This window comes from Stenella coeruleoalba (genome assembly GCF_951394435.1).
Source record: "Stenella coeruleoalba genome assembly, chromosome: 20".
NCBI lineage: Eukaryota > Metazoa > Chordata > Mammalia > Artiodactyla > Delphinidae > Stenella > Stenella coeruleoalba.
This window is the reverse complement of record NC_137166.1, coordinates 50,496,952-50,524,549: the sequence shown is the minus strand read 5'-3', so window position 1 is coordinate 50,524,549 and position 27,598 is coordinate 50,496,952. Positions and strand designations below refer to the sequence as shown.

The 27,598-nt window shown below is 54.7% G+C and overlaps 1 protein-coding gene across 2 annotated transcripts; it reads right to left on the bottom strand.

Moving 5' to 3' along the window:
• Nucleotides 1-29: 29 nt before the first annotated feature.
• On the bottom strand, nt 30-27,375 carry DHX34 (DExH-box helicase 34). Of its 2 annotated transcripts, XM_079907833.1 has the most exons (18): nt 27,295-27,345; nt 26,069-26,112; nt 23,529-24,511; nt 20,794-21,105; nt 19,089-19,343; nt 16,070-16,172; nt 14,827-15,044; nt 11,463-11,637; nt 9,933-10,126; nt 9,121-9,222; nt 7,121-7,363; nt 6,687-6,860; nt 6,210-6,327; nt 4,898-5,004; nt 2,377-2,658; nt 1,413-1,589; nt 1,059-1,197; nt 30-329 (listed from the first exon to the last, which is right to left on the bottom strand). In XM_079907833.1, exons 3-18 carry the CDS (start codon nt 24,231-24,233, stop codon nt 196-198), a joined length of 3,438 nt encoding a protein of 1,145 aa, XP_079763959.1. In that variant the 5' UTR covers nt 24,234-24,511; nt 26,069-26,112; nt 27,295-27,345; the 3' UTR covers nt 30-195. The 2 variants fall into 2 exon arrangements, with proteins under 2 accessions (XP_079763959.1, XP_079763958.1); XM_079907832.1 differs by lacking the exon at nt 26,069-26,112 and having other exon boundaries at nt 27,295-27,375.
• Between the last annotated feature and the right edge of the window lie 223 nt (nt 27,376-27,598).

The window sequence follows — 27,598 nt, the reverse complement described above, 5'->3', positions numbered from 1 at the left end:
TGCGCCACCAGGGAAGCCCAGCAGGCGGATTCTTAACCACTGCGCCACCAGGGAAGTTCCATCGGTGAGACTTTATTCACATATTTATGCTCCCTCCCAGCGGGGCTGGGTCCAGACCACAGCTCCGCGTCTAGGCTGGGGGCTTGCGCGGGAGCCCTGGCCCTGGCCCTGGTCCTGGTCCAGGACAGGCTGGGCTCACACATGCTGCCTCCTGTGCCGCAGCACCTCCGTGGGTGTGAACAGAAAGTCCTTCTGGCAGGCCTCGCAGTGGTAGGGCCTCTGCAGGGCGGATGCCTTCTGGAGGGGCTCGGGGGCAGCCTCCTCAGCCCCTAAGGGAGAGGAGATGGGAGGCTGTGAGGGGGACGCTCCATTGCATGCTCTCACCCCCACCCAAATCCCAGAAACCTGGCGGGGTTAGGCTCTCTCCTGGCCTCTGGGGACTCCAGCTCTGTGTCCTCCAGGAAGCCCTCCTTGATCAATACACACACAGAGGCGAGTCTTTACTCTGTGTCCCAGGGGGTGAAAGGGACACAGAGAAAGACACAAGCAGAGACACAGAGACTGAAAGAGACAAACAGAGCCCTGGGGTGGGACCACGTGGCCCTACAGCCATCTCCCCAGCAAGCACCAGCGGGTGGCTCATGGGGCACCGCAGAAGACTCTGTGCCCGGGCCTGCCCACTGCAGCGTCCCCTGGATGACAACAGGATGGACGTGGCCAAGGCAGAGAGAGCTGTGGGACAGAGAAAGAACAAGAGACACGGCAAGAGAGAGACAGAGAAACAGACAGGAACACAGAGGCCAACCAGACAGGCGGAGACACAGAGACCAAAGAGAGACAGACACCACGACCTGAGAATGAGGTGGCTGCAGGGCCTCCTGGTCCCGGGCTCTGGGTCCTTGTGACGGAGTCCGCACGTGGCCCCAGCCAGAGCAGACGGCTGAGGTCGTGAGTCCCCAGAGTGTCGAGCAAGTGCCCAGACGCACAGTCAACAACCACAGGCTGGACGGACAGCTGGGCAAACACAGGCGCCCCGGCCGCCACTGCCCCAGCCTCACCTGGGGGACCGTCCTGTGGGGCCTCGGGGCAGGTGCTCTCGTGGGCGATGCGCTCCAAGGGCGTGAAGGGCATGTGCAGGTCGCAGTGGGGGCAGGTCCAGAAGGTGCGGAGACAGTCGCTGTACAGGTCCGCGTCGCTCTGCGACAGGCAGGCTGTGTCAGGCCTGGCTCCCCACCGCCCCCCGCCGCCAGCCTGGGACCTTCCCAGAACCCCTCGGGGCTGGCAGGCCCCTTTCTGAAACTGCATCCCTGCACTAAGCTGGAGTGCAGTTGGGGGCAGAGGGTGGGGGGAATCACTGATGTCACATTTTCAGGGGCAGGAGGATGAGGGGCCAAGGTGGGGTCCGTGCTCACCGTGAGGCAGCTGTAGGTGAGGAAGTCAGTGACTGCGTAGCCCCCTTTGGTGGGATGGGGGGACGGGGTAGAGCAGCCAAAGAGGCCAGGGAGGCTGGGGGCAGCAGTGATGGTCTGGGGTCCCACATAGAGGTTCTGGATTTCCAGCCCTGTGAGCCGCCGGAGGCTGTAGGAAACCTGAACAAAGAGAGACAGGAAATAGGGGAGAGAGACTCAGGCAGACATGATCGGAGCACCTGGATCCAGCCGTGCCGAAAGTCCACCCCTGGGCTTCTCAGTTATGGGGGCTAATTGCTTAAGCCAATCACAACACGGTTTCAGATGCTCATGACCACAGGCTTGTCTAGAACATTCCCTGATGCCCCATCCCCCATCTCACCTGCCTTCCCCAGAGCCCTTCTCTCCTTATGACTGCTGGGAACACATCCAGACCTTAAGTCTGACCTTCAAGTCTGGCCACCTTGCCCCTTCTCCTCCAGCACGTCAGCCTGTTCCCCTTTCCCTGGTCAACTGGGTCGCACCCCATCCACGTGTAATAGCAATAGACTCAGGAGCAATTCTCAACCCCCCGCCACTTAAAGAGGTGGGGGATCAGTTTCAAATCTGCTCCGTCTGAATTCTTCCCATCTGTCCTCCACGAACAGACAGACACCTTACAGCTTCCCTCTCACACCCTGCACGCCCTTAACTGCTAACGGGGGTAACCTGCACCACACATGCAGCATGTATTCATAAACGTCTGTTGAATGAGGGCCGCAGGGGTTAATGGCATGGCTCCTGGGGTCAAACCCTGGCTCCCCCCTTACCAGCTGTGTGACGCTGGGCTTGTCATCAACCTCTCTGGTTTGAAAACCCCCAAATGTGTGCATATTGATGAGCTGGAAGCCAGGCCTTCCAGAGCTTTCATCCCTATGGCTGATGGCCCCTCTGGCCAAGGGTGTGCAGGTGCCCAGGAGGCGGGTACCTTGGACGCCGTGAACTGCAGCAGCTCCCTGCTCAGGGCTGCCACCTCCTTGCGGTTGACTGGGTCCGTCTCCTCGTCGTCTTTGTCCTCCATCCGCCACCGGGCCTGGTGGGCCAGCTGCCGGTCCAGGGCGCTTTCCCAGTGGGCCCGGAGCCGCAGGGAAGCCGCCAGGAGCCGGACAGCGCTCTCACTGTCCACCAGCTGGAGCTCCAGCCAGCCATCGGCCACCAGACGGCAACAGTCACCATTGGTGTCCAGGGACCGGCTGAACAGCAGGAGGGACTGGAAGAGAAGGGGCGGGGACAGGCAGTGGCGGGAGGGGGAGGATGCCATCGTAGAGAGGCCCCCCGCCTGGCTGGGCTCCTGCCCACCCCCCACTCACCCCCCCACCCAGCCCTGCAACAAATACTGACCACACGCCTACTCTGTGCCAGACACTCTTCCGGGTGCCAGAGACACAACGTGAACAAGATGGACTCAGTCCTCGCCCCACGGAACTGAAATTCTACTCGGAGAAAGAGACTAACGAAGACTAAAGAGTAAAATACAGAGCAGGTTCCAAGAAGTCAGGGGCAGGGGAGTCACCACCTGCGCTGGAGGCCAGTGGCCGTCTCTGTCTTCCTAGGGTTGGGGCTACACGTGTGTGTCTTTGTCAACCTTGTCAGATGGCGTGCTTAATATGTGTACGTGTCACTCTCTATACCTTTTATCCTCAAAATATATAAACAAACATTGAATGTTAGTTGACAGGAAGCGTGCTGGAGTGCTTACAGGTGAAGGGTACTGATGTCAGCAACTTACTTTAAAATGCATCAAGAAATTCAAAGGAAAGCCCACCTGTTAAAATAGATGGACGAGTGGAGAGGTGATAAAGCAAAGACCGAATGTTAGCTGCAGGACTGGGGAGTGGGAATGTTGAGTGTTCCCTCTACACTTCTTTCAACTTTTCTCTGGGGAAAATCCTGTGGGATGGGGCGGGGGTGAGTGGGCGGGGCAGGGCTCGCCGCGGGCCGAGGGTCTGCGGGGCTGGTGATAGAACATGAGAGTCCAGTGCGCTATTCTACTCTTGTGCATGTTTGAAAGTCTCCATCATCAGAAACTACGGGGCAGGGGCAGGGCGGGGGGGATTGAATATCAAGCAGCATCTCAGCCAGCAAAGCCGTGTTTCTGTCCCGAGGTCCTGCTGACCACCAGCACTCCGGCCCTCACCCCACTTCATTCCTCCTCCGGCACTGGTACAGCATCTGGTGTGCTTCTCTTTACCATCTGCCTCCCCCACTTATACATGAGCCCCGCGAACACAGGGAATCTTGTCCATTCTGATCACGACTGCATTCCCAGCACCCGGAAGAGTACTTAGTGGCTGGTGCCAGGTGGCCACTCAGTACATGTTTGAACGAAGACATAGCGGAGCAGATCAGAGTTCGCTTTCTTGGTGCCAGTGGAAATCAGCGTCAACAACATCTCCTAGGGCTCTAGGAAGGGTTTCTCTCTTCCCTCTATGTTCCCTGGGATGGAAGCGAGGGGGTCGGGGTAACGGGGACACCCAGCTGATGGGGGGAGGCCTCAGGTGTGGCCTGTGACCCTGAGTTCAGGCTCAGCCACTTGCTCACTGTGTGGCTTAGTCAAGGGACACGCCCTCCTCCTCACTGCCCCCTGCACCCAGCCCCATCTTCTCCCCTATAAAGCGAGACTTGTGGCCAGGCCTGGAACCACAGGGTGGCCACAGTGGGCACACAGGTGTGGCAGCTACTGCTGTCAGGAACCCCCCTTCCTGGCTGCAGACACACATACGCACGTATATCTGCAATCTGAGCACATGCTCAGCCTCCAGCACCATCCGCTTCTGCCCTACGACCTCAGTCGCCTCCTTGCTGGGCTCCTGGCCTCTGCCCCGTGTCAGACCCTGTCCCGGCTCTGCTCAGAACCCTCTGGTGGTGGGGGGGAGGGGGATCCAGTCTCACCTGCCTCCCTGATCTCTTCTCCAGCCATGCTCCCCCTCACTGACTCTGCTCCAGCTGTTCCCTGTCCACACCAGGCACGTGGTGCCTCAGGGCCTTTGCACTTGCTCTTCGCTCTGCCCAGGACACTCTTCCCGCAGAGATCCCTATGGCTTCCTCCCTCCCTCAGGTCTTTACTTGACTGCACCTTCTCAATAAGGCCCACCCGGATCGCCTGATTCTATACTAGAACCTGTCCCCTCCCCTGCCCCCCAACCCACCCCTCCCCAATCCCCTCACCCGTACTTTTTATTTTCCCCAAACGCTTATCGCCCTCTACCCTATCAGTTAGTGCTGCACTGCGTTTAGTGCTCCTGCCCGCCCTCCCCCCACTAGATGTGAGCTCCTGGGGAACAGGAACCGGGTCTTGCCCTGTGCACCTTCCAGAGGTCCTGGCACCCAGCAGGCACTCAGTGAGTCATGAACGACAGCAGCCAGGCTGGGGGAGGGCAGCTCCTCCCCCAGGGACACAGCCACGGCTCGGGTAGTTGGGAGGCAGGGAGGCTGGGGCGAGGACCCACCTGCAGAGCGGGGATGCGGACACAGTTCACCAGGTACGGTTTGTTGGTCTCCAGCAGGGAGACGAAGGCGAGGAGCTGGCGCCTGCTGCTCATCTTGTCCTTGTCATCTGGAAGGGTCGAGGGGACAGCTCAGCTCCCCGCCACACCCCACACCCGTCATCCCCCAGTGGCTGCCTGTCCCACCCGGGCCATTCCCGCGTCCACACAAAGAACGTGCTCACGTGTGTCATGGTGAAATGCCTGCGGCTTGTTCTTAACACTCTGCCGGGCCGGATGTGATTTTGGCTATGCAGTGACACTAAGAACTATTGTTAATTTTGTTAAGGGTGACGACAGCATTGTGGTGATGCAAAACACCAATCCTTATGAATATGATTTTTATTATTATTACTAACTGCTAAGATGTCTGGGACCTGCTTTAACATGCTCCAGCAAAAAGAAAAAAAAAAATCAAGGGGACAGAATAAACAAGGATGGAAAAATGGTGACAGCTACAGCTAGGCAAGAACACGGAGGGTTCCTCACACACTCTCTACTTGCAGAATGCCTGGAACTTACAAAATGTTTCCAAAAAGGAGTAAAACAATGTAATAGGAAGAGGGTAAATTCACTTGGAACTTACAGCACTTAAAGATTAGAGAGAAAACTTCAAATTCTATCTTTGGTATTTAAAATCATAAACCGTACCTTTGGGGATTACCGTTTACCATTTTAGTGCAGTATGTTACTTTCTTTACAAACAGAAGGATGAGCTGTGTTTCAGCGCTCAGGCAGAGCACACAGCTAGACCTTCACGTTGCAGACGTGAAGCCCGCTCCTGAGGGCAGGGCCTGCACCTGGGGAAGGGCACCCTGGTGGGACTGGCCTGGCCTGAGTGCAGCCTCAGCTGAAGCGACATTTGTGGCCTGGATCCCACTCGAAGGTAGACCGAATCCAACTGCCTGAACGCTGGGGCTGGGGGAGCCCCCCAGGCAGGACCAAGCCCTGAAGTTCACGGGGCTCCCGGGACAGGTCTCCTGGCAGGCGCTGCTCTAATTGCTAAAAGCTCAGGCCTTGGGACGGGCTCGGGGCTCGGGGCAGCCAGCACCTCATGGGGAGGGCGACGCTCAGCAAGGGGCGGACTTGCCAAGGCCACCCAGCCAGGTCTGGCTCTTGGGACCTGCAGGTCCCACGTCAGAAGCCCCAGCGAAGCTGAATGCGGGGAGGAGCGAGGGGGTAACCCCAGACGGCGAGGGGCACCCTGAGGTCACTGTCCTGCCCCTCACGTCCCCGGTGGAGGGCTTCCCCCAACCCCCGCCTGGGCTCATGGTACCTCGGCTCCCATCGCTGCCCCTGGCCTCCTGTTCCTGTGTGTGCAGCACCTCAGGGCTGTTGGCGAAGATGCAGGTGGGGTGCAGCACGGCGCCCTGCTTGGTCTTGGTGTGGAAGATCTGGAGAAGCCGAAGGCGGGCGCTGGGTGACAGAGGCCCTCAGACTTGCTCTTCCCGCTGCCAGGTTCCCTCCTCCTCATCTCAACTCAGAAGGCTCCTCCTCCAGGAAGCCCTCTCTGACCTCCTCCAAGGCTAATCAGGTCCCCCTCAGCCCCTGGGTCCCCATCCCGACCACAACCACTCTGGTCATCTGTCTGGGAACGAGTCTATCCCCTGTCCCCGCCACTAGACTGCAGCCCCACAAGGGCATGGCCAGGGCTGTTTCAGTCACTGCTGTATCCCCAGCACAGAGCAGGTGCTGGGAAGGAGTGACAGACGACAGAACACACACAGGGACGGGGAGAGGGAAGGAGACCCACCTGGTCCGAGTCCTTGCGGCCGCTGTTGAACGGGTCCGGGATGGCAAGCTGTGGGTAGAGGCCCCGGCCCAGCACCAGCTTGAGCAGGGCCATCTGGTCCCGAGTCAGGGCCTGGGCTGAGCTGGCGGCCGCCTGCAGCTGTTCCAGGTTGTGCCGGAGCTTAAACTTCACATCCTGGTGGCAACACGGGGGAAGGTGGGTTCCTGAGGGCCCTCCCCACTACCCCAGGGGCTTGTACTGGAATCTGTGGATCCAAGGGTTTCTGTAGACTCCTGTCCATGGAAACCTGCCTACTGAATGAGGGCAGGGCTGTGTCCTCTCAGGCCCGAGAGCAAGGCCATGTCCCATAAGACCCCCAGGGCAGCCCACATCCCCGCTCTGATCAACTCCATCCCCGCCCACCCCAGGCACCAGTCAGCCCCACGGCGCCTCACCTGGATGTCCACGTTGTCGCCGCCCCCCTGGGAGGCTGCGCCGCCCCGGTCCTCATCGCTGGAGCAGCCGTCCTGGTCCTCCTGGAGCCGCAGCACCTTGCGCCTGCGTCCCTGGCCCTGCTCATGCTGGCGCTTCAGCTGGTAGAGCGCCTGGCGCTCCCGACGCTGCCGTAGCCGACTGTAGCTGTCCCCCGGCTTCGAGGCCTGGGCCCTGGCCAGCAGCCCGTGGTCTTCCAACAGCTCCTGGGGGCGGGTGGGGCCCGAGTGAGGGACACGGGGCAGGCCAAGCGTGCTCTGGATGCAGCACGTTCCGGTCTGGGGCCTGCTGCTGGTGGCACAAGACCTCACCCTCAGAGCCACACTTTTCCTCAAATGAAGAACAGGGACCTTCCTGGGGCCTCCCTGCTAGGGCTGTTAGGGCTGAAAGGGGCTGTATGAGAACAACTCTTTGCACGGTGCCGGGCACACGACTGCTCCAGGAAAGAGCCGTCTCTGTCATCGGCCAACGGAACACCTGGGCCAGCCGCCAGGAGGGAGGAGAGGAGGCCGGGCCATCACCACCCAGGGTCCTCCCCGGGGCCTCCTCTGCACACAGTCGTCACCAGGCTCCGGGTACGCTCAGAAATGCCAAGACCTGGGCCCCATCCCAGAATGACTGAATCAGAATCTCAGGAATCTGGATAGCACGGACCCTCCCTGTGATTCCAATGCACATTAGAGACCTACTGCCCACGCCTTTGGAAACAGTCTCCCAGGGACCTACTGCATTGGACCTTCTGTTTCTCATCGAGCCCCGACCAACGAGGAGAGATAGGATATCATATGTGACTCAGAGTGAGAGAGAGAAAAGGACCCACACTTTTCATTAGTTTCTCAGCATCTGGGGCTCAACAAAGGTTGGACCGTCACTCTTTAGAAAGTCAGAGATGTTGAGAGATGCCGAGAACAGCTGGGATGTTGGTGGTCCCCAACATGGAGCCCCCCGTGATTGCGTGGGAGGCCTTGGCGCTGACCGTCCACTCTGGGCCTCAATCTGCCCTCCTGCAGGCGAGAGGAACGGTTACCCCAGGGGCTCTTTTATTTTCGTTCCGTGGCACGACCGCAGAGAAGTGCTCGGCACTGGATCTTTCTGTGCTCGAATGGAAAGAGGCCCGTGGAATATTAGCAACACAAGCAAGCTGTGGAACCACATCCTCTTTTTCTTTTTTTTTTTTGCGATACGCGGGCCTCTCACTGTTGTGGCCTCTCCCGTTGCGGAGCACAGGCTCCGGACGCGCAGGCTCAGCGGCCATGGCTCACGGGCACAGCCGCTCCGCGGTCTGGGATCTTCCCGGACCGGGGCACGAACCTGTGCCCCTGCATTGGCAGGCGGACTCTCAACCACTGTGCCACCAGGGAAGCCCGAACCACATCCTCATAATGACGATGAAAACTGCAAACACTTGTATGGGAACACCTGGGTGTCGGGCCCTTCTAAATGCTCTAGGTGTATTAACTCATTTAATCTTCATGGGAACGCTGGGAGGCAGGGGCTATTTTTGGCCTCCCCGTTTTCAGAGTGAGAAGCTGAGGCCCCGAGAGGCCCAGTAACTCGCCCAGGGTTGCACTGCTAGCAAGCGGCAGAGCTCAGATTCACTGCTGGGATGTCCGGCTCCAAATCTGGTGCCCCGTGCGGTCTGCTGGCACTCGGCCAGCTCGGCTCCCCCACTCCAGAGAAGGCGGCTTGTCGTGAGGATGCGGCTTGTGACCCTGTCCACCCCTCCAGGAAACCCTCCTGGATCTCTACTCCTTTGCCCGGGCCGCACTCCACACCTGGTGATGTGACGGTAGGGGAGGCGGGTGTAGGGTGGGACTCTGAAGACTGTCAGAGGATGGGAAGCCGTGCCGCAGAAGGTGTCATGCACACCCCACTCCAGCGCCCCCCACCCCCGCTCGCCAGGTCTGTTCCTGGCCCTGTCTGCCTGGGCAGGCCGGCCCTCACCCCTCCTCCCGGGCCTCACCTTGAACTGGCGCCGCAGGTTGGCCATCTCATACAGCCGATGCTCCTCTATGCCCCGGTGGCGGCACCACCTGCGAGAGTTTCTGCTCCGTTCAGATTTCACCTGGGTGGAGGTCCGGCCACCAGAGGGTCAGGGCCTGGCCAGCTGGGAGGAGGGATGGGGGTGCCGACCCACTGCCCAGACGAACCCAGTGTGAGCCCAAACACCAGCCTCTGGGAGGATGGCAGGCAGGCTTGCCAGCCCTCCCTCAGCACCACCTGCTCTCCTCCTTCTTCCAGGTCTCAGCCCCACTGCCCCCTCCTACAGGAAGCCCTCCCAGACACCACATGGGGTCAGACACCCTCCCTGGGCTCTCCCAGCCCCTTTGGACTCCCCATCACAGCCCATTCTGGCTGGTCACTGTCCAGGGACAGTCTCTCTCCTGCACTGAGCTGGGAGCCCCAGGAGGGCCGGGCCAGGTAGTTTTAGTCACCACTGGGTCCCCAGCACTGCCCAGAACAGGACCCGGCCCGGTCAGGGAACGTGTGCTCAAGATATAGCCCCCAGCCTAAGGCATCTAACTTTCTCCAGATGGCACTGGCTTTCGTCAGTGCTTTAGAAACCTCAGGCTCCCCCTCAGGCGGGGGCCTCTGCACGTGCTGGTCCCATGAGTGGTGGAGTCAGGGTCCTCCCCAGACAGGCCCGGCCTGCGGAGGGCTCAGTGGTCGTCCCTGGGGTGGCGGTGGGGGCACAAGGAGGAGCCACAGCCGCAGGGAGGCCCTGGCCCCGCGCAGAACGACAGCCAGACGGGGGCACCCTGCTGTCAACCTCACCTGCACCCAGGTGTTGAAGACGTTGAAGAGCGTGAAGGGGTCACCCTGGTCACTCTCCAGGGGTCGCCGCGCCGCCACACACTCGGGGTTGCTCTGGGCGCCGCGGGTGAAGGGCGACTGGACGCTGAGGGCGGCGGCGATGGTGAGCACAGGCTCCGCCAGGTGGAACATGGAGCCCAGGATCAGCATCTTCCCTGGGGGCAGACACTGCGCTGAGCCTCCTGGGCGCCTGACAGCGTCCCCAGCCCTCTGGGGCCCCTGACCCACCCTCCACCTCACCCACAAAGGGCCTCGGGAGCCAGAGGGACAGAATCAAACCCAGAATCGGATCCCAATGTGATGGAAGACTGTTTCCACCTGCCCCAAGGTCAGTGGCCTGCATGTCACACATCTGACTCACCCTCACTGTTCCCCTTGCCTACCTTTCCAGAAAGTTCCTGTTACACATGTAGCCTCATAAGATAAAGTAGGGCAGTAAAACAAGGCTGTCCCAGAACCCCTTAGCTCCGTCACCTCAGGCAAGCCCCTCCTCCTCTCTGCCTCTGTTTCCCCATCTGTGAAATGGGTTAACCGCAGCATCTACCTGCTGTGAGGATGAACTGTGCTTCACCTGGGAAGCACTGGGAGCTCCACCTGGCTCAGAGGAAGAACGGTAACTGAGCCACCGGGGCCCCCCCGGGGCCCAGAACTGCCCAGCACTGCATCATCTGTGTCGCCTGCTCCGCAGGGCCTGGGGACCCACGGTGCCAGCCTGGCTGGGGCGTGCCTCCCTGGCGAGCGAGTGACAGCCTTTCTCTGAGCCTCGTTTTCCTCAACTGTACAACAGGAGCGCCCAGAGGCCCTCCCCTCACCAGGTGAAGATGAAATAAGGGCCACAAAGTCTTCCACTGACACAAAGCAAATGCTCACAGACTGTTCTCTTTCTTCTCAGATCTGATTCTCCTTGCACTAGCCCTGTTTCCTTCTAAAATAAACAAAAATAACCATTTCCATGGCTGTCGGTGGCCCTCAGGGTTGGTGGTGTCCAGGCTGCTGCCCGTACTGACGCTCCAGCGTGTCGCAATGATGGGGCCTTTAACGACATTGGCGCAGGCAGAAAGCTCCCCTGGGAAGTGGTGCCCCAGGTGGTAGAACTCAGCGAGCAATATTCTCTGGGCCGTGGGTGGTTGGTAGACACAGAATGTCTCAAGTCAGGAGAATTGGGCAAGACATATGCCTCGGTCAGCAAGTTCCTCGGCAGGGGCAGGGGTGACTCAGGATGGGCAAGAGGAAGAGGCAGGCGGTTTTGACATCCAACCACAATAGAGGGGGTGCCACGTGGAGCTGGGGACAGGCTGTGCAGAGGAGGGAAATGTCTGTTTGGTTTACTGCTATCTCCCTGGCGCTAGAACAGGACCTGACCCAGAGGACCTGAGAATGAATGGACAGGGCCCAGAGAAGGACCAGACTTGACCCCGGGCACTCAGAGCAAGCGGTGTCCCACACCCATTCCCAGGACCCTATGTGATCACCCCAAGGGGGGGTCCTCACCAATCACGACGTCCACAGGCAGCTGGGCCAGCAGGGACCCAATGGGGGTGAGGGCCTCTGAGCTGTCCAGGGCCCCCTGGTCCCGGAGGTAGCGGATGGCCGTTTCCAAGCTGGTTGGTGGGGGTGGCTCGATGAAGGGAAAGGTTCGGGGGTCCCCCACACTCATGCCCTTCATCTGGAATGAGAACCAAACCCTGTCAGGAACGGGGAACACATGAGCCACTGTGGAACACCGGGGGACTCAGGGATCACAAACTTGTGATACGTTAAAATGCCCAATGTCAAGGTTCATTGTACAGAAGCAGGGAAGGAGGGCCAGTATCTGTCTGTCTGCCTAGCAGCTCTTCTCCACACCCTGGCCATGGAGCGAGCAGACGATCTAAGCTGGACCAACTGAGGTTTCTCAGCCCCTGGTCAGAGCAACTGACTAAGGAATGAGCACATGACCTGAGCTGGGCCATTCAGAATCCTTCCCTGGGACTTTGCAGACTGGAGCTGAGAGAGAGAAGATCCAGCATCCTCTCTGGTTGTGAGGGGCCAGGATGGAAGCCCAGAGCTGTTGTGGTTAGTTTTTCCACTGCCTGGAAATCAGCCCATTCACAGCAGATGGAGAAATCCTTAATTTTTCCTAAGCTAGACCTCCCCCCAACATGGACACACAAATCCATAAAAGCCCCTTTTCTGCTAACAACAGTTTGAGTTGGGTTTCTCTCACTTTTGACCAAAGCATCCCGACTGATTCAAAGGCCCAGAGGGGTAGCAGGTCACGGGGAGAAAGCAGTGAAACACGTATCATCACCAGGCCTGGCATGGCATAGGGAAACGGCACCTCTCTGGTGAGTGGATGAAGGAAGGGCTGGCATGGTGGCTCCCATGACCATGAGAGAGTGAGAACAAGGCTCAGAGAGACTAGGGGATCTGCCAAAGTCTCTGGGTAAGGTGATCTGCTCTCCTGGGCCTGAGCTGCAGGGCACCAGAGGTTCTGGCATCCACCCAGCAGCCAGTGGTACCACCTTCCTCCCTGCTCACTAAGCTATGGTGTTGTCTGGGAGATCACTAATACTCATTAAAAGACCTTTAAATGAGAAGCTCTGGGTGAGGGGTAGGGCACGGCTGTTTTTTGTTTTTTTAAGCACTCTCGTGATTCCAAAGTGTAGCTGAGACTGCGAATCACTGCTCTGATCCAGTTGGGCAATGCCACCCCGCCACCCCGGACAATTACAGGTCACAGAGTGGACACGTGACCTAGTTCTGCTGACAAGACAGGATGGGAGACCAGCCAGGGGGCTTCTGGAAAAGGTTCCCATGGCCTTAAAAATGAGACCCACAAACTGGGAAGTCCCTGGCAGGCCAGTGGTTGGGACTCTGCACTTTCACTGCCGTGGGCCTGGCTTCAATCCCTGCTTGGGGAACTAAGATCCTGGAAGCTGCTCGGCGCGGCCAAAAAAAAAAAAATGAGACCCACAAAGAGGGGCAGTTCATCGCCTCTGCAGCCAGACAGTAAAGGAGGAGGAGGTGCCGCCCGTGGCTACCAGAGCCAGGTGGCATTCATGAGGCACACTCTGGAGCCTGACAGCCTCAGATGGAAGCCGGGCTCTGCCACTTGCCAGCCAAACCACATGGATCAAGCTACGTAACCTCTCTGCATCCTGTTTCTCATCCATAAATTGGAATAAGTTTACCTACTACAGAGATTGTGTGAGGAGCAAAACTTATATACGTAACTCAGGCACCTAGAACAGAGCTAGCACCCCGGAAGTACGAGGTAAGTGCTTTTTATCATCATCATCATCATCGTTATTAGGACAGCTGCTGATAAGCTGAGGCTGGAAAGCTAGAAAAAACCCTGTTCCTTTATGACATCACCATTCTATTTAAATAACCAAGCCTGGGGACTTCCCTGGTGGTCCAGTGGGTAAGACTCCATGCTCCCAGTGCAGGGGGCCCGGGTTCAATCCCTGGTCGGGGAACTAGATCTCCCATGCCGCGACTAAAAAAACGTCCCAAGTGCTGCAACTAAGACCTGGCACAACCAAAAATATATAGATAGATATAGATAGAGATATAGATAGAGATATAGATAGAGATATAGATAGATAAATAACTAAATAACCAAGCCTGGCATGTCCCCATCTCAAGGTTTCCTGTTATGTGAAACGGTACGTTTTCTGTATTGTTCAAGTCAGCATTTTTCAAACAGCAGGTTACGTGAGTCAGGAACTCCATGACACGGGTCGCAACTGGCATTTTTTTAAAAGGAAATCAAATGGATAGAAACAATGAGTGTGCATCACCCATAGGAAAGGGGGCTGGTTCATGCCTCTCTCTCACCTGGGCACGTGTGAGCCTGAGGCAGATGCCACCTGCTGTTCCCCATGTTCAATTTCTGCTTCTTCCTGAGCACAGAGACTACACTTCCCAGCCTCCCCTGCAGTGAGGTGTGGCCACAGAACCGAGCTCTCGCCAGGGTGAGGGGAAGGGAAGTACACGGCTTGTGGACCTGGCCCTCACACCCTCCCAAACGTAAGTCCCACGCTCTCTCCCCATCGCTGGCTGACACACATGATGAAGACGCCCCAGGGAGATGATGGAGCCATGAGAGGAAAAAGGCCCAGGTCTCTGAATAAAGGAAACTGCCCACCAACCCAAGGACTAACGTTCTGCTGTGTTGGCTGTTATGTGAGTGGGTCTATTTGTCACAGCAGCCTAATCTAAGCAAATGATGTCTAAGCCATGACATAAAATGTACTGAGAAACCCCATTTTTTTTGTTTGTTTTCGTTTTAATAAATTTATTTATTTATTTTTGGCTGTGTTGGGTCTTCGTTGCTGTGCGCGGGCTTTTCTCTAGTTGCAGCGAGCGGGGGCTACTCTTCGTTATGGTGCGAGGGCTTCTCACTGCAGTGGCTTCTCTTGTTGCGGAGCACAGGCTCTAGGGGCACAAGTTTCAGTAGTTGTGGCATACGGGCTCAGTAGTTGTGGCTTACGGGCTTAGTTGCTCCACGGTACATGGGATCTTCCTGGACCAGGGCTCGAACCCATGTCTCCTGCATTGGCAGGCAGATTCTTAACCACTGCGCCACCAGGGAGGCCCAAAACCCCAGTTTTAAAAGCCACTTCTTGATGGGTTTTCTGTTACAGCTGAAAGCATTGTGACTGAGTCACAAGGTTCTTCCCATGACCCTGTGGATTTGGGGGAACAGTTCTCCCCTCAATACGGGATCTGACATTTGGAAGGAATGAGTTCCACTCAGTGGCCTGGCCAGCCCTGCCCTTCCTGACCCTGAAACCATGTCTAAATGCCTCCTGGGTTCCTCTCTGGCACCAGCACTCAGGATGCAGTCCCCTACCAGCCCCTGCCTCACCTGCAGCACCAGTGCATCCAGGGCGACCCTCCGAATCTCCGGGACAGGGTAGGGGGCGAAGGCATCGTAGTCCGATTCGGCATAGAGGCGGAAGCAGACACCAGGGCCCGTGCGGCCCGCCCGGCCCTTACGCTGCTCAGCACTGGCCTGACTGATCCAGAACTCCTGCAGCCGCTGCAGTTTGGCCTGCGGGTCATAGCTCATCTCCTTCACCTTCCCTGGGTGGGCAGGAGGGTAGCAGGGAGGGAAGGGAATGCGTGTGCAGGAGCCACGTGGGCCCTCCATGCGCCTGGCCCTCTACCCAGCCGTTCACTCACTGACACCCTCACTTACTCCTTTGTTCCAGTAACACTAACTGAGAGCTTACTCTTGGCCCCACCCTACCATTTTGTTAATGTATTCTTTAGTTTCCTCATTCATTTATCTTTTCATTTATTTTCTCAAGCCTTTTCTTACTCAGAGGTTCAGTCATCCAACATAAAATTATGGAATCTTTTATCGTCAGTGGCATCAGATTCAATACAATAAGATAACTGCTGACATTTACTGAGCATTCACCCTGTGCCAGGTTCCAGCCTCAGCCCCCAAATGTATTAACGTCTTTAACCCTCAACACCTGAGGGAGGTGCTGTTATGATTGCAAATCATATGAGCAAACAGACGCACTGAGAGTCACACAGCCGGCAGTGTACCTGCAGGCTGGCCCCAGTGCCTCCTCGCCACTAGGCTATGCTGACTTTCCAGAGAACAGTCTAGTTGGGAAGACAGACAATAACAGATCTTGATCTTAAATAGATCAAGATATATAAAATATAATGCCCATACTATGGACAGATCTTGATCTTAAATAGATCAAGATATATAAAATATAATGCCCATACTATGAAGAAAAATAAAGCCTCATAAGGGAAGTGACAGTGAAAGGAGATCACTTAGATAAAGTGAACAAGTGGGCTTCTCTAATGGGGAGACATTTGCGCAGGTCCTGAAATAAGGTGAGGGAGTGAGCCGTGTAAAAATCTGGGGAGAGACAGCTCTCTGCAGAGACGACGGTAAGTGCAAAGGCCCTGAGGCAGGAGCAAGCTAGGAAGGCCTGAGCAAGATTAAGATGCTGCCACTGCTACACAGCCCTAAACACTACCTCCTCCCTGCTGTGGTCCAGAGTTCCCTCACTACATGTGCACAGCTCCAAACCCCACACTTCTCGCCAGATCCTTGAGGTAGCTGGGGGGGCAGCGCTTACCAGAATCTACGACAAAGCGGATCCCATCAATGGTGACTGAGGTTTCAGCGATGTTGGTGGAGAGGATGCACTTCCGGACTCCAGGTGGGGCCACGTCGAACACCTGGGGTATAGTGAAGAGGCGGCATCAGTGCCTTGTCTTTCTCTCACCCCAGGCCCTTTGCACAACTAACTCGGCACTCACTAACCCATGTGTCCAGTGGCCTCCTGGATGTCCCACGGGCATCTCACAGCCATATGTCTAAAACAGCCTCAGCACCTTCTACTGAACCCTTCCCTACTCGGGCCCCCATCTTAGAGATGGCTCCTCATCTACTGCATCACCGGGACCAGAACCTGGGCTGTCCTGGGCTGTCCTGGGCTGTCCTGTCCCTTCTCACCCACCCCGCCACACCAGATCACCTTGAACATCTCATGAATTCACTCCCTCCTCCCCAAACCCACAGCCCCTGCCCTGCTCCACGCCCCTCCTTTCCCACCCTAATCCCGCTCCAGCTTCCTCCCTGGTCTCTAGTCTCATCCCCTCCCATCCAGCCTTCACATGCAGCAGAGGGATCTGCTAAAGCACAAACTGGCACTGCCCGCCACCTTGCTCAGAACCTTCCCGTGACCCCCCTCCAGTGCCCTCAGGACAAAGCCCACCACCACAATGGGTCTTCAAGGTCCCTGGTGGTCTAACCCTGCCCACCTCTCCAGTCCCATCTCTCCTGACTTCCCCTTCACAATCCGGACCCAGCCACTTTGAGTGCAGTTTCCCAGCTGTCCCATCTTTCTCTCACCCCAGGCCCTTTGCACAAGCCCTTCTCATGGACCCAAGAGACAGCCAAGCACAGTGGTTAAGAGCGGCTGTCAGCAACTGCAGCCTGCAGGCCAAATCCACCCTGCCACCTGTTTTTGTAAATCAAGTTTTAATGGAACACAGCCTCACCAGGTCAGTCTACAGCTGCTTTCTACCTGTAATAGTAGAGTAGTTACGACAGAGACCACAGAGCCCATAAAAACTAAAAATCTGCCCTCTTCACAGGAAGTCTGCCACCCTCTGGTTAAGAGTATGGGCTCTGGTACCAAATTACCAAGTTCTACAGCCTGGCTCTGCCAATTATGTGACTTTGCATACGTGCCTACGCCTCAGTTTCTGTATCTATTGAATGGGGACAACAGGACCTGGCAGACAGGGCGGCTGTGAAGCTTAGAGACAAGGAGTGCACAGAGCTCAGGACTCTGCCCAGCACAAAACCAGTGCTCCACACGCTTCAGCTGGGACACGCTTCTCCTCACCCCCTTCCTAGAATGGGGCTTTCTCGGGTCTCCACGTACAGAGTCCCTTCCTCCAGGAAGCCTTTCCTGAATCCACCAAGACTCTGCTCTCAGAGTATCCAGAGTTCTCCTCTACCACTTGTGGGATTGTCAATTACTTGTCTATCCCCCCTCAGTGGACCAGCAGCTTGAGGGGAAGAACCATATCTCAGCTCCCACTGTATCCCAAAGAGGCCCCTTGGAGCAAGGGGAGCACTAAGGAGGTGCTCAAAGCTTGTTTCTTTAATCACTAAACAACCAAGTCTGACCTGAAGGGATTCTTCTGGAGGTGACTATGGTAGTCAGCCTCCAGGACAGCCTGGGGGAGTCTCAACTCCCAGGATTCACACCCTCACCCAGTACCTTACCCCTGAACAGGGCAGACCGGGTAAAAAACTAAGGGATAGGGCTTCCCTGGTGGCGCAGTGGTTAAGAAACCACCTGCCAATGCAGGGGACACGGGTTCGAGCCCTGGTCCAGGAAGATTCCACATGCCGTGAAGCAACTAAGTCTGTGCGCCACAACTACTGAGCCTGTGCTCTAGAGCCCGCGAGCCACAGCTACTGAAGCCCACGTGCCTAGAGCCCATGCTCCACAACGAGAAGCCACCACAATGAGAAGCCCACACACTGCAACGAACAGTAGCCCCCACTCGCCACAGCTAGAGAAAGCCCGTGTGCAGCAATGAAGACCCAATGCAGCCAAAAATAAATAAATAAATTTAAAATTAAATAAATAAAATAAAACTATCTACTATCTGGAAATTAAAAACAAAACAAAAAACAAAAAACACTAAGAGATACTGTAGAAATGATGGTTTGTGATTTCCAAAGCTAGGTCATAAAAGATGCTGTGGCTTCTACTTTGGTCTCTTGGGAAGAGCCAGCCACAATATCGTGAGGACACTCAAACAGCCCCCTAGAGAGGCCCCCAGCCAACAGCCAGCTCCATCTGAGAAGATAATCCTCCAGCCCCAGTCAAGCCTTCAGATGAGAGCATCCCCAGCTGACATCTGACTGCAACCTCATTAGAGACCCTGAGCCAGAACCATCCAGCTAAGCTCCTCCCAGATTTCTGATCTACAGAAACTATGTGAGATAATGCATGTAACAGTAAACGTGCCGCTAGGTTTGGGGGTAATTTGTTATACGGCAATCAATAACTAACACAGTGACCCAAAGGCCTCTCTCCCAGCACCCTTCCATTCCAACCAGGCAGTCTCTTCACCTTTCCCCACACCCCACTCACAGGTTCCCACCTCCAGGCCTTTGCTCAAGCTGGTTCCCCCCACCTGGACTGCCTTCCTCCCTCTTCTCCTACTCAAAACCCTCCTTGTCTGGGGCTTCCCTGGTGGTGCAGTGGTTGACAGTCCGCCTGCCAATGCAGGGGACACGGGTTCGTGCCCCGGTCCAGGAAGATCCCACATGCCGCGGAGCGGCTGGGCCCGTGAGCCATGGCCGCTGAGCCTGCACTCCACAATGGGAGAGGCCACAACCGTGAGAGGCCCGCGTACCGCAAAAAAAAACAAAAAACAAAAAAAACAAACCCTCCTTGTCCTCCAAAGCTCAGCTCCAGTGCCTCCCACCTCATCAGGAACTCAAAGATGGGAGCAGCCCCTCTGCAGCCCACAGCCCTGCTTGTGGGGTCATATCTGTCCTGCATTAGCTGCCCTCAGCCCCCCCAGACCCCCATCTGCCCCACGTGGCCTGGCTGCACGCGCCACCTTGTCCTGGTCGGCCACAGAGAGGGCACTGTGCAGCGGCAGCACCGCCCAGCGCTGGGTGTGGCTGGCGTAGGTCTGGGCGGCCTCGAGCACGGCGCTGATCTCCGCCATGCCACTGAGGAAGACCAAGAGGTCGCCCCGCTCCTCGGGTGGGTACTTATTGTCAATGGCCTCCAGCACCCTGAGGAAGGGCCGCGGGTCCAGCTTCTCCGACTTGGATGTTGTCGGCTCGGCCTCCTGCGGCTGGTACACAACCTGTGAGGAGACAGCCCCAGGCAGGAGCGTACCTTGTCACTCCAGCTCCCAAGCAATGGGGCGAGGAGGCCACAGGCTGACAGAGAAGACACAGATCAGTCAGGCAGCAGACAGCACACTCAAAGACGGTCTCTGAGGAGGATGTAATAAAAGGTCGAAGTATCAAGGTAACTGGAAGGTTTCTGGGGTGCTGGTAATGTTCATGTTTTTTAATCTGGGTGCTGGCTCTATACAGGTATTTAATTTGTGAAAATTAATTGAGCTGTACACTTGTGATATGGGTACTCTTTTGTATCTGGAGTATAACTCCAACAAGAACAAAATTTTAAGGGGTGGAGTTGGGATTAAAACACTAGAAATCACTTCTCTGAAAGTAACCTCACTGTTTCTAATGGTTACTTAGAAGACAGACCGATGGGCATTTAGACCCAGAAACCACAAGGGACAGTGCATCTCCTGGGGCTAGGAACCTCAGAGCTCTTATCAATTCTTGGGCCCCAAAACAAGAGGAAGTAGTGGTTATCAAAACCATAAAGGAGGGCTTCCCTGGTGGCGCAGTGGTTGAGAGTCCTCCTGCCGATGCAGGGGACACAGGTTTGTGCCCCGGTCCGGGGCAGTGGCTGGGCCCGTGAGCCATGGCCGCTGAGCCTGTGTGTCCGGAGCCTGTGCTCCTCAACAGGAGAGGCCACAACAGTGAGAGGCCCGCGTACCGCAAAAAAAAAAAAAAAAAAAAAAAAACATAAAGGAGAGAGCTGTGTGGAGAGACATCTCGAAAAGGAGCTGTGACTTCGGGTGAGGGTCACAGGTCACTGGAGACCTCAGGGGAGGGGCTGACTCTCCTTTTCCCACTGGCCAACCAGAAGGCAGAGGGGAAAGGGGTCCGTTTGTGCCTCCCAGGGAAGACAGGAAGGTGGGGAAGGGACAAGGAGATCTGGAAGGGCAAACAGAAGCTATCGGGCACAGGGACATGTCTGTCTGTGAGTGGGATTCAAGTCCTGGCTCTGCCACTTCTGAGATACTGCTAATCACCCTGTGACGCACAGGGCAAGAATTACCCAGACCCAAATGTCCAAAGCGCTGAGTCTAGAAACCCTGCCCTGTGAGATGGGAGAGCAATGAGAAAAGAGGAGCCTGGGTCCCTGAACGACCACGTAGAACAGAGCTGCCCATCAGCCTGGACCAGCCACACCTGGCTGGCTTGGGTTATATAAGAAAAATTTATTTCTATGTTATTTGAGCCTTTAAATTTTGGGGTCTCCTCTAACAAGCACTTAGCACTCTATCCAGCACACTGTAAACGCTCCAAAAACAGCAACTTTAAAAAAGAGAGAGAGAGAGAACATCATTAATCAAAGAGATGGGAAACAGAGAAAAAGAGAAGAGAAGGGACATGTCCAGGGTGGCCAGAGACCAGGTGGGAAGTCTGGGGAGGGGCGAGGGGGGCACTGACCGTGATGGGGAAGAGCCTCCCAGGCACCTGTACCACGGGGGCACTGCCGAAGTAGCTGGAAAAGAGCGAGATGTTGATGGTGGCTGACATGAGGATGACCTTGAGGTCAGGTCGCTGGGGCAGCAGGCGCCGGAGGATACCCAGGAGGAAGTCGTTGTGGAGGTGCCGCTCGTGGACTTCATCGACGATCAGGACCTGGTACTGCGGCAGGCGGGGCTCCCGCTGGACTTGCCTCAGGAGCAGCCCCACTGTCAGGAACACGATCTTGGTGGCCGCCGAGCGTGTGCTCTCAAAACGGATCTGGTAGCCGACCTGGGAGTGGGGGGCAGTGGGAACGTGTGGTCAGGAGAGGACCTGGGCCTGGGCCACAGCCCCTCGCCCTCCCCAAATTGAAAATCTGAGCAAATGTCCCACATCAGACTCTGGAGTCCAACAGGCTTAGGTTCAAATGCAACCTCTGCCACTTAGTGCTGTTGACTTGGGCAACTCCATCCCACAGATGCGTATTTCTTCCTCCTAGATGCGGTGAGAATTACATGTGCTAATGCACATAAAGTACTTGGCACAGAGCCTGATGTATGATACTAATTAATTACAATAGTAATGCTTAGCCCTTCTTTGAGTCCTTTCTATGTACCAGGAACTACTTTAAATCTTTATGTATGTCAACTCACTCCATCCTCACAACTGCCACACAGTATAAGCACTAGTGTTACCCTCACCTCAGAAATGGAGAAACAGACACGAGTCATCCAAAGTAAAATCGCTAAAAAGTGTTATGGAGAGGAAATGTATCTTAACCCCTACCTCACATCATACACACATAGATTTCAGATGAATTACAGTCCTAAATGTAAAGGTTTTTAGAAAAAAACAGAACATCTTCATGACCTTAAAGTATGCAAAAATTCCTTACACAGAACCCAAAGGGTGGTAACCGTAAAAAGAAAATGACAGACTGTATTATATTTAAATGAAAAGACACCATCATCAAAAGACACCATTCAGAAAATGAAAGGAAACTCACAGAATAGAAGACAAGATTTACAATACATAAATCCTACAAAGGCCTCATATCCAGATGCTATAAAGACATATAAATCAAGAACAAAAGCACAGAAAACACAAAAGCGAAACGGGAAAAAGACTTGAACAGACACTTCACAAAAGAGGATCTCCAAATGGCTAATACATACATGAAAAGGCACTCAATGTCCTTAGTCATCAAGGAAACACAAATTAAAACTCACAATGCAGGGACTTCCCTGGTGGTCCAGGGGTAAAGAATCTGCCTTCCAATGCAGGGGACACGGGTTCGATCCCTGGTCGGGTAACTAAGATCCCACATGCCGCAGGGCAACTAAGCCCTCTCGCCACAACTACAGAGAGAAAAACCTGCATGCCACAACTAGAGAGAAGCCCGTGCGCCACAAGGAAAGATCCTGCATGCCTCAACAAAGATCCTGCATGCCACAACTACTACCCAACGCAGCCAAAACAAAACAAAACTCACAATGCAAATTAAAATGTGATATCACTACAGACCCACTGGAAAATCTAAAATGAAAATGATTAACCATAACAAGTATTGGTATGACCCAGTGATCCTACCCTTATTAGATATATACCCAACAGAAATATGTACCAAAACACACCAAAAGGCATGTTATAGAATGTTCGTAGTGGTACCATTCACAAGAGCCTAAAACTAGAATTCTCCGCAATGCCCATCAACAGTAAAAGGAACCAATATCTGTGGTGCCTTCACAATGGAATACCATACAACAGTGTGAATGAATGGTGTACATCTACATGATGATACTATAGGTGAGTCTCACAAAACTAATATTGAGCAACAGAGGCCATAACTGGTAATAGTGAGCAAGAGAACATACTTTGATTCCATTTATAAAAAGTAAGAAAAAGAGGGACTTCCCTGGTGGTCCAGTGGGTAAAACTCTGCGCTCCCAATGCAGGGGGCCCCGGTGCAATCCCTGGTCGGGGAACTAGATCCCGCATGCATGCTGTGACTAAGAAGTCCGCATGCTGCAACTAAAAGATCCCGCGTGCTGCAACTAAGACCCGGCATAGCCAAAACAAACAAATAAATAAATAAATAAACTTTCAAAAAAGTAACAAAAAGAGGAGAAAATAATCTGTGATATTCTATCACTAACGCAGGTCTGATAATCTAGCACTAAAATAACGATCTATCCCTAAGAACAGTGATGACTCTTGAGGCCTCAAGGCAGTAACTGGGAGGCGAAACGAGGAGGTTTCTGGGGTGCTGGTAAGTTTGACTTTTTTACCTGAATGCTAGTTACACAAATGCAGTCAACTTACGAAAATTCACAGAGTTATATACGCATGATACGTGCATTCTTCTGTGTTGAGAGTATGATAACTTCAAAAACAAAAATTTTTAAGTGGTCGAGCCAGGATTAGAACCCTAGAACTCATTAGTAGGAAGCATCCTCATTCTTTTTTTGTGACTGCCTAGAAAAAGACTGATAAACACAGAGGCATTGCCGATTTTTGACTGTTAAGGTGCTATATTGGGTAACGTTAGTGCCTTTGTCATTTGGACCATCTCCAGGCCAATCGATAGATAAATTTCTACAAGAATCATCTCCGGGTCAAAGGGTAAGGGTTTTCGTAACGATACTGCCATAGGGCAACCAACTTATTCCGCGAGGTCACTGGGAAAAACCGGAAACCTGTTCTGTCCCACTCACCTGTGAGCCATACTGACTGAGGCTCTCAAAGCCGACCCGCTTCGCCAGTGAGATGCAGGCGATCCGCCGGGGCTGGGTGCATGCCACGTGGCTGAAGCCAGCGGCCAGCAGGTACTGGGGCACCTGAGTGGACTTGCCGCAGCCCGTGTCACCTGCCACCACCACCACCTGGTGCTCCTTCAGCGTCTTCAGGATGCGATCCCCATACTGGGCGATGGGCAGTGCCATGCGCTCACGCTGCAGTTTGGCCAGCCGCCCAAACGCCTGCTTCTGGCCAAAGTCCAGGTAGTGCAGCAGGGCTTGGCGGAACTCAGACACTCTCTCCGGGGCCAGGCGCCTGCCTAGCCCCCGAGAGCGCCGAGCGTCGGGGCCAAGGACGGAGAGGTTGATGCGGTAGCGTGGGTCATAAGCGCGAGGTAGGTCGGCCAGTGCCGGGATGCTGTGCTTGGGATGCCTAGAGTCTTTCTCCTCCTTCCTGGTGGTCTTGAGATTCTGGAATCTCTGCAAGCGTTCAAAGAAGGTCCAGAATTTCTGGCACTCCTCAGAACCCTGCCGGATATAATCCTCATCACCGAAGAAGGCGTCCTCGAAGAGGCGACGCGTCTCTGGACAATTCCAGTCCCATTTCTCCGGGTCCTCTTCCTGACTGGGAGCCGGGGGTCGGTCTCGGGGACCCCTGCCCTCCCATGTTCTGGGAGGCGGCATGCCGTGGCTAATCCCAGTGTTGTCACAAAACTGGCCTCAGTTCTGATCACCTAGACCAGATATTCCCCACCTCCTGCAGTGAGAGGCCAGTGCCTGCAATAAGGGAGCACTTTGTCTTCAAAAAGCTAATTTCCTCCTCAGGGGTGCGATAGGATCACGGCAGGTGCTGGCAGAGTAAATGCCCTGCGGCCTGGGTCAAGCTGGTGACACACAGGGCACCTCATGACTCCTGTGGTGATCTCTGGGATGGACACAAGTTCATGCTGGGATCTCGGGCCCTGAATGTTTGCGGGAGAGAACAGAAGACATTCATTCATTTTTAGAAGCATTTATTGAGAGCCTGCTGTTTTGCAAGCACTGGGATGGGGGGAGGGACAGCAATGAATAGGACCACACCGAGATCCCGAGATGGAGGCTGTGATAAAGGAAGCCCAGGGGGTTGCGAGAGCCTTCCTTGACTGTGCTTGGGAGTCAGGGAAGGATCCCCGGAGGAGGGAATGTTTGACCTGAAGGAATGTAGGTCATGTGGCCAGTCAAGAGCAGAACGTGGTCCTGAGAGGTGATAACATGAGAGAGTTGTGGTCCACTGAGTTTCAGGGCTCCTGGGAACCCTTTGAAATCAAGTGCACAGTTTTGCAAGTGTTGCATTATGTATGTTTTGTTTTTGCCTGCCCGGCAATTCTTTTTCTTTTTCTTTTTTTTTTTTTCAGAAAAACCTATGCACTTTCCTTTGGAGAGCAGCCCTTCCTGGAATCCACATGGTTCCCACTGCCTTTAAGTGAAGAGAATTCCTACTGGTTGGGCAAGTGACAAAGGCCTGGCCAATCACAGTACCCTACTCCCCCTTTAACCAGTGACTGGTCTGAAGAGTGGACACATGGGCCGGGGAGGTCCAATCAGGGCCTTTCCCTGGAATTTACACTATGTTATTAGGAGACAAAAGCTTATTTACTGTGGCTAAGCAAGGACAATATAAACAGGGAGTTGTTTGTAGTAGCTCTTAAATAGTCTTTCCTAGAAATCTATCCCACAGAAAAGGCTGCACGTGGGCACAGTGAGGCACACACAAGGATGGTCACCGAGCAACTACAAGGAGAGAAGTGGAAGAGGGACGGGGAGAAGCTTGGCAACATCACTCAATGCCTGAAGCTTAGTTCCCGCCAACCCTCCACTTCATGGCTACACGAGAAAATGTCTTTTTCTTAAGGTTTGGTTTCTGACTCTTAGCTGCGTAAGTCCTAACTAACAAAGCACATCCCCGCGTATGTGCAATTTTCTGGAGCGAAGCCCATCACTCAGATTCTTCAAAGAGTTTATGATCTTAAAAGGGTCCCGAGACTTCCACGGTAAAGACTTCATGGTCAAACAGATCTGGGTTTGAATAGCAGCTTTATCAGATGGGTGACCACTGGCAAATTAAACCCTTTGAGGTCTTCTTCATCTATAAAATGGGGGCAATACCCATCTCAAAACACTGCAATGTTTATCACCTAGCCTGGCACAGAGAAGCTAAATGGGTAACTGGCATACAAGTCCAGTGAGAGGAACCACGGGCATACAACCTGGAAACAAATGACACTCAAATGGCCACAATTCACCCTGGTTCATTAGCAATGCTTTCACCTACTCTGCCTTCAGTCTCTGAGGGCCATCACAGAAGAGTTCTGAGGTTCCATCTCTGTAGCCTCAGAGGGACCCAGACCAACCCTGGGAGTTATTAGAGCCAGGTGAGGGTTTCAGCTGAAGAACTTGTGAACTGGCAGAGCTGTTTCCCACAGGAGCAGTAGCCATGCGTGGGGATGTGTGGGGAGTGCACATCACTTCCTGGTAAACACCTGGGCTGCGTGATGCCACGGCACCTTCAGAGGGAATTCCTGTCCTAGAAGGGAAGGAAAAGGCCTTGAAAGACTGCTGTGATGCTGAGCCAGTGTTTCTCAGAAGAAGACAAGGACAATTAGATGGAGGAGAGCGTTCCTCCCAGGCTGCTAACTGCCTGTCCTTGCATGTGGGCTGGAATGAGAGCACCCTCATGACTCTCAAGGAATCCATTCTCTTAAGACTACCTTTTCGACTTCCTGGATCTACTAGTTTCTCTGTAACTGTGTCTCGGACCATCTCTTGGTCTCTTGGCCTGTATTTCCTAGGCTTAAGGCTTTTAGAGGTTTTCTCCGCTTCCCTATTTCTCTCCTGTCTGGCTCTCCATCTTCAGGTCTCTTGTCTTTTTTGGTCCATCCTGCTCACCACCCTCATCTCTCTTCCCTTTCCTTGCCTGGTCCCATGTCTTTTCATTTATCTAATGCTCTCCCATTCGGATTCTGTTCTTTAGTCTGATTTTCTCTCCAGCTGTCTTCCTCTATTCGACGCCACTCTACTTCAGTTTTCCATCCGACTGTCTCATTTTCTGTTTGAATTTTTTTTTTCCGACTCTCCGTTTTCGTCTCTCTCCATCACGCTCTTCCTCCATCGTGACTCTCTCATCTCTCTCCATTTCTCCCTAAAATTTTGTCACTCAGTTGTCTGAAGCTTTAACAATAGCTAACATTTACTTAGGGCTGACGCATGTATCAGGTACTATTCTAAATCACTCATATATATTTATATGCATACATATACATCATACACACATATACACACTTTTCTCGCAACCTTAGTTTCCACTCTCATCTTTCTACGTTTCCCTCCATTTCCCAAGTTCCCGGTGCGATCGCATTTCTCTCGTACTCCCTCTAAGCCTCTCTCGGTAGGACCCATCAGCCTCTTGCCCTCGATCTCTCCAGTTTTCGGCTTCCCTCCTCTCTCAACCTCCCTGTCTCTCGGTCCCTCAGTTTCTCGAAGCTTCCTTCCGTGCCTCCATTTCTTTCAGGCTCTCTGACCCTCAGGTTCTCTCAGGAACGCTCAGGCTCCACCCCGGTCTGTGTCTCCCGGCTGCTCGGCCTCCTCCAACACACTACCTCATCTCGGGATTTCCCTCCCCCCTCAGCTCGCTCCCAAGACGTTCCCGGACCCGATCGGACTCCGGCCGCCGCCGCCACCACCCTGCGCAGCCGCCCCACCCCCTCACCTCGTTCGCCACCGCGAACGCCTCAACTTCCGGTCCGCAGGGTCCCCCACGCTCCCGAAACAGGTCCTGCGCCTGCGCACGCCATCCTCACAGCCCAGCCCCGCCCCACTGCAGACTCGAACCAGTGAGCAGCTGCGAGCGCCCAAGACTCACTCTGCGCCTGCGTACAGCACGCTCAGGCCCCGCCTTACTTAGGGCGGAGCCTCGGGTGACGCTGCGCCCTCTAGGGGTTCGGTGGGGGCGTGACGGTGGAGACTTGCTCTACGTTGCGCTAGAACTTGCATCTGGGCATCGCCCGGACGCT

Excerpts from the sequence above, each read along its gene's own strand:
- DHX34 (XM_079907832.1), bottom strand. The coding sequence starts at position 24,233 with ATGCCGCCTCCCAGAACATGGGAGGGCAGGGGTCCCCGAGACCGACCC. Across the intron at positions 21,106-23,528 it reads TCAGTCAGTATGGCTCACAG|GTCGGCTACCAGATCCGTTT; the intron begins GTGAGTGGGACA and ends CCCCACTCCCAG. Across the intron at positions 19,344-20,793 it reads GGAGGCTCTTCCCCATCACG|GTTGTGTACCAGCCGCAGGA; the intron begins GTCAGTGCCCCC and ends GTCTCCTCACAG.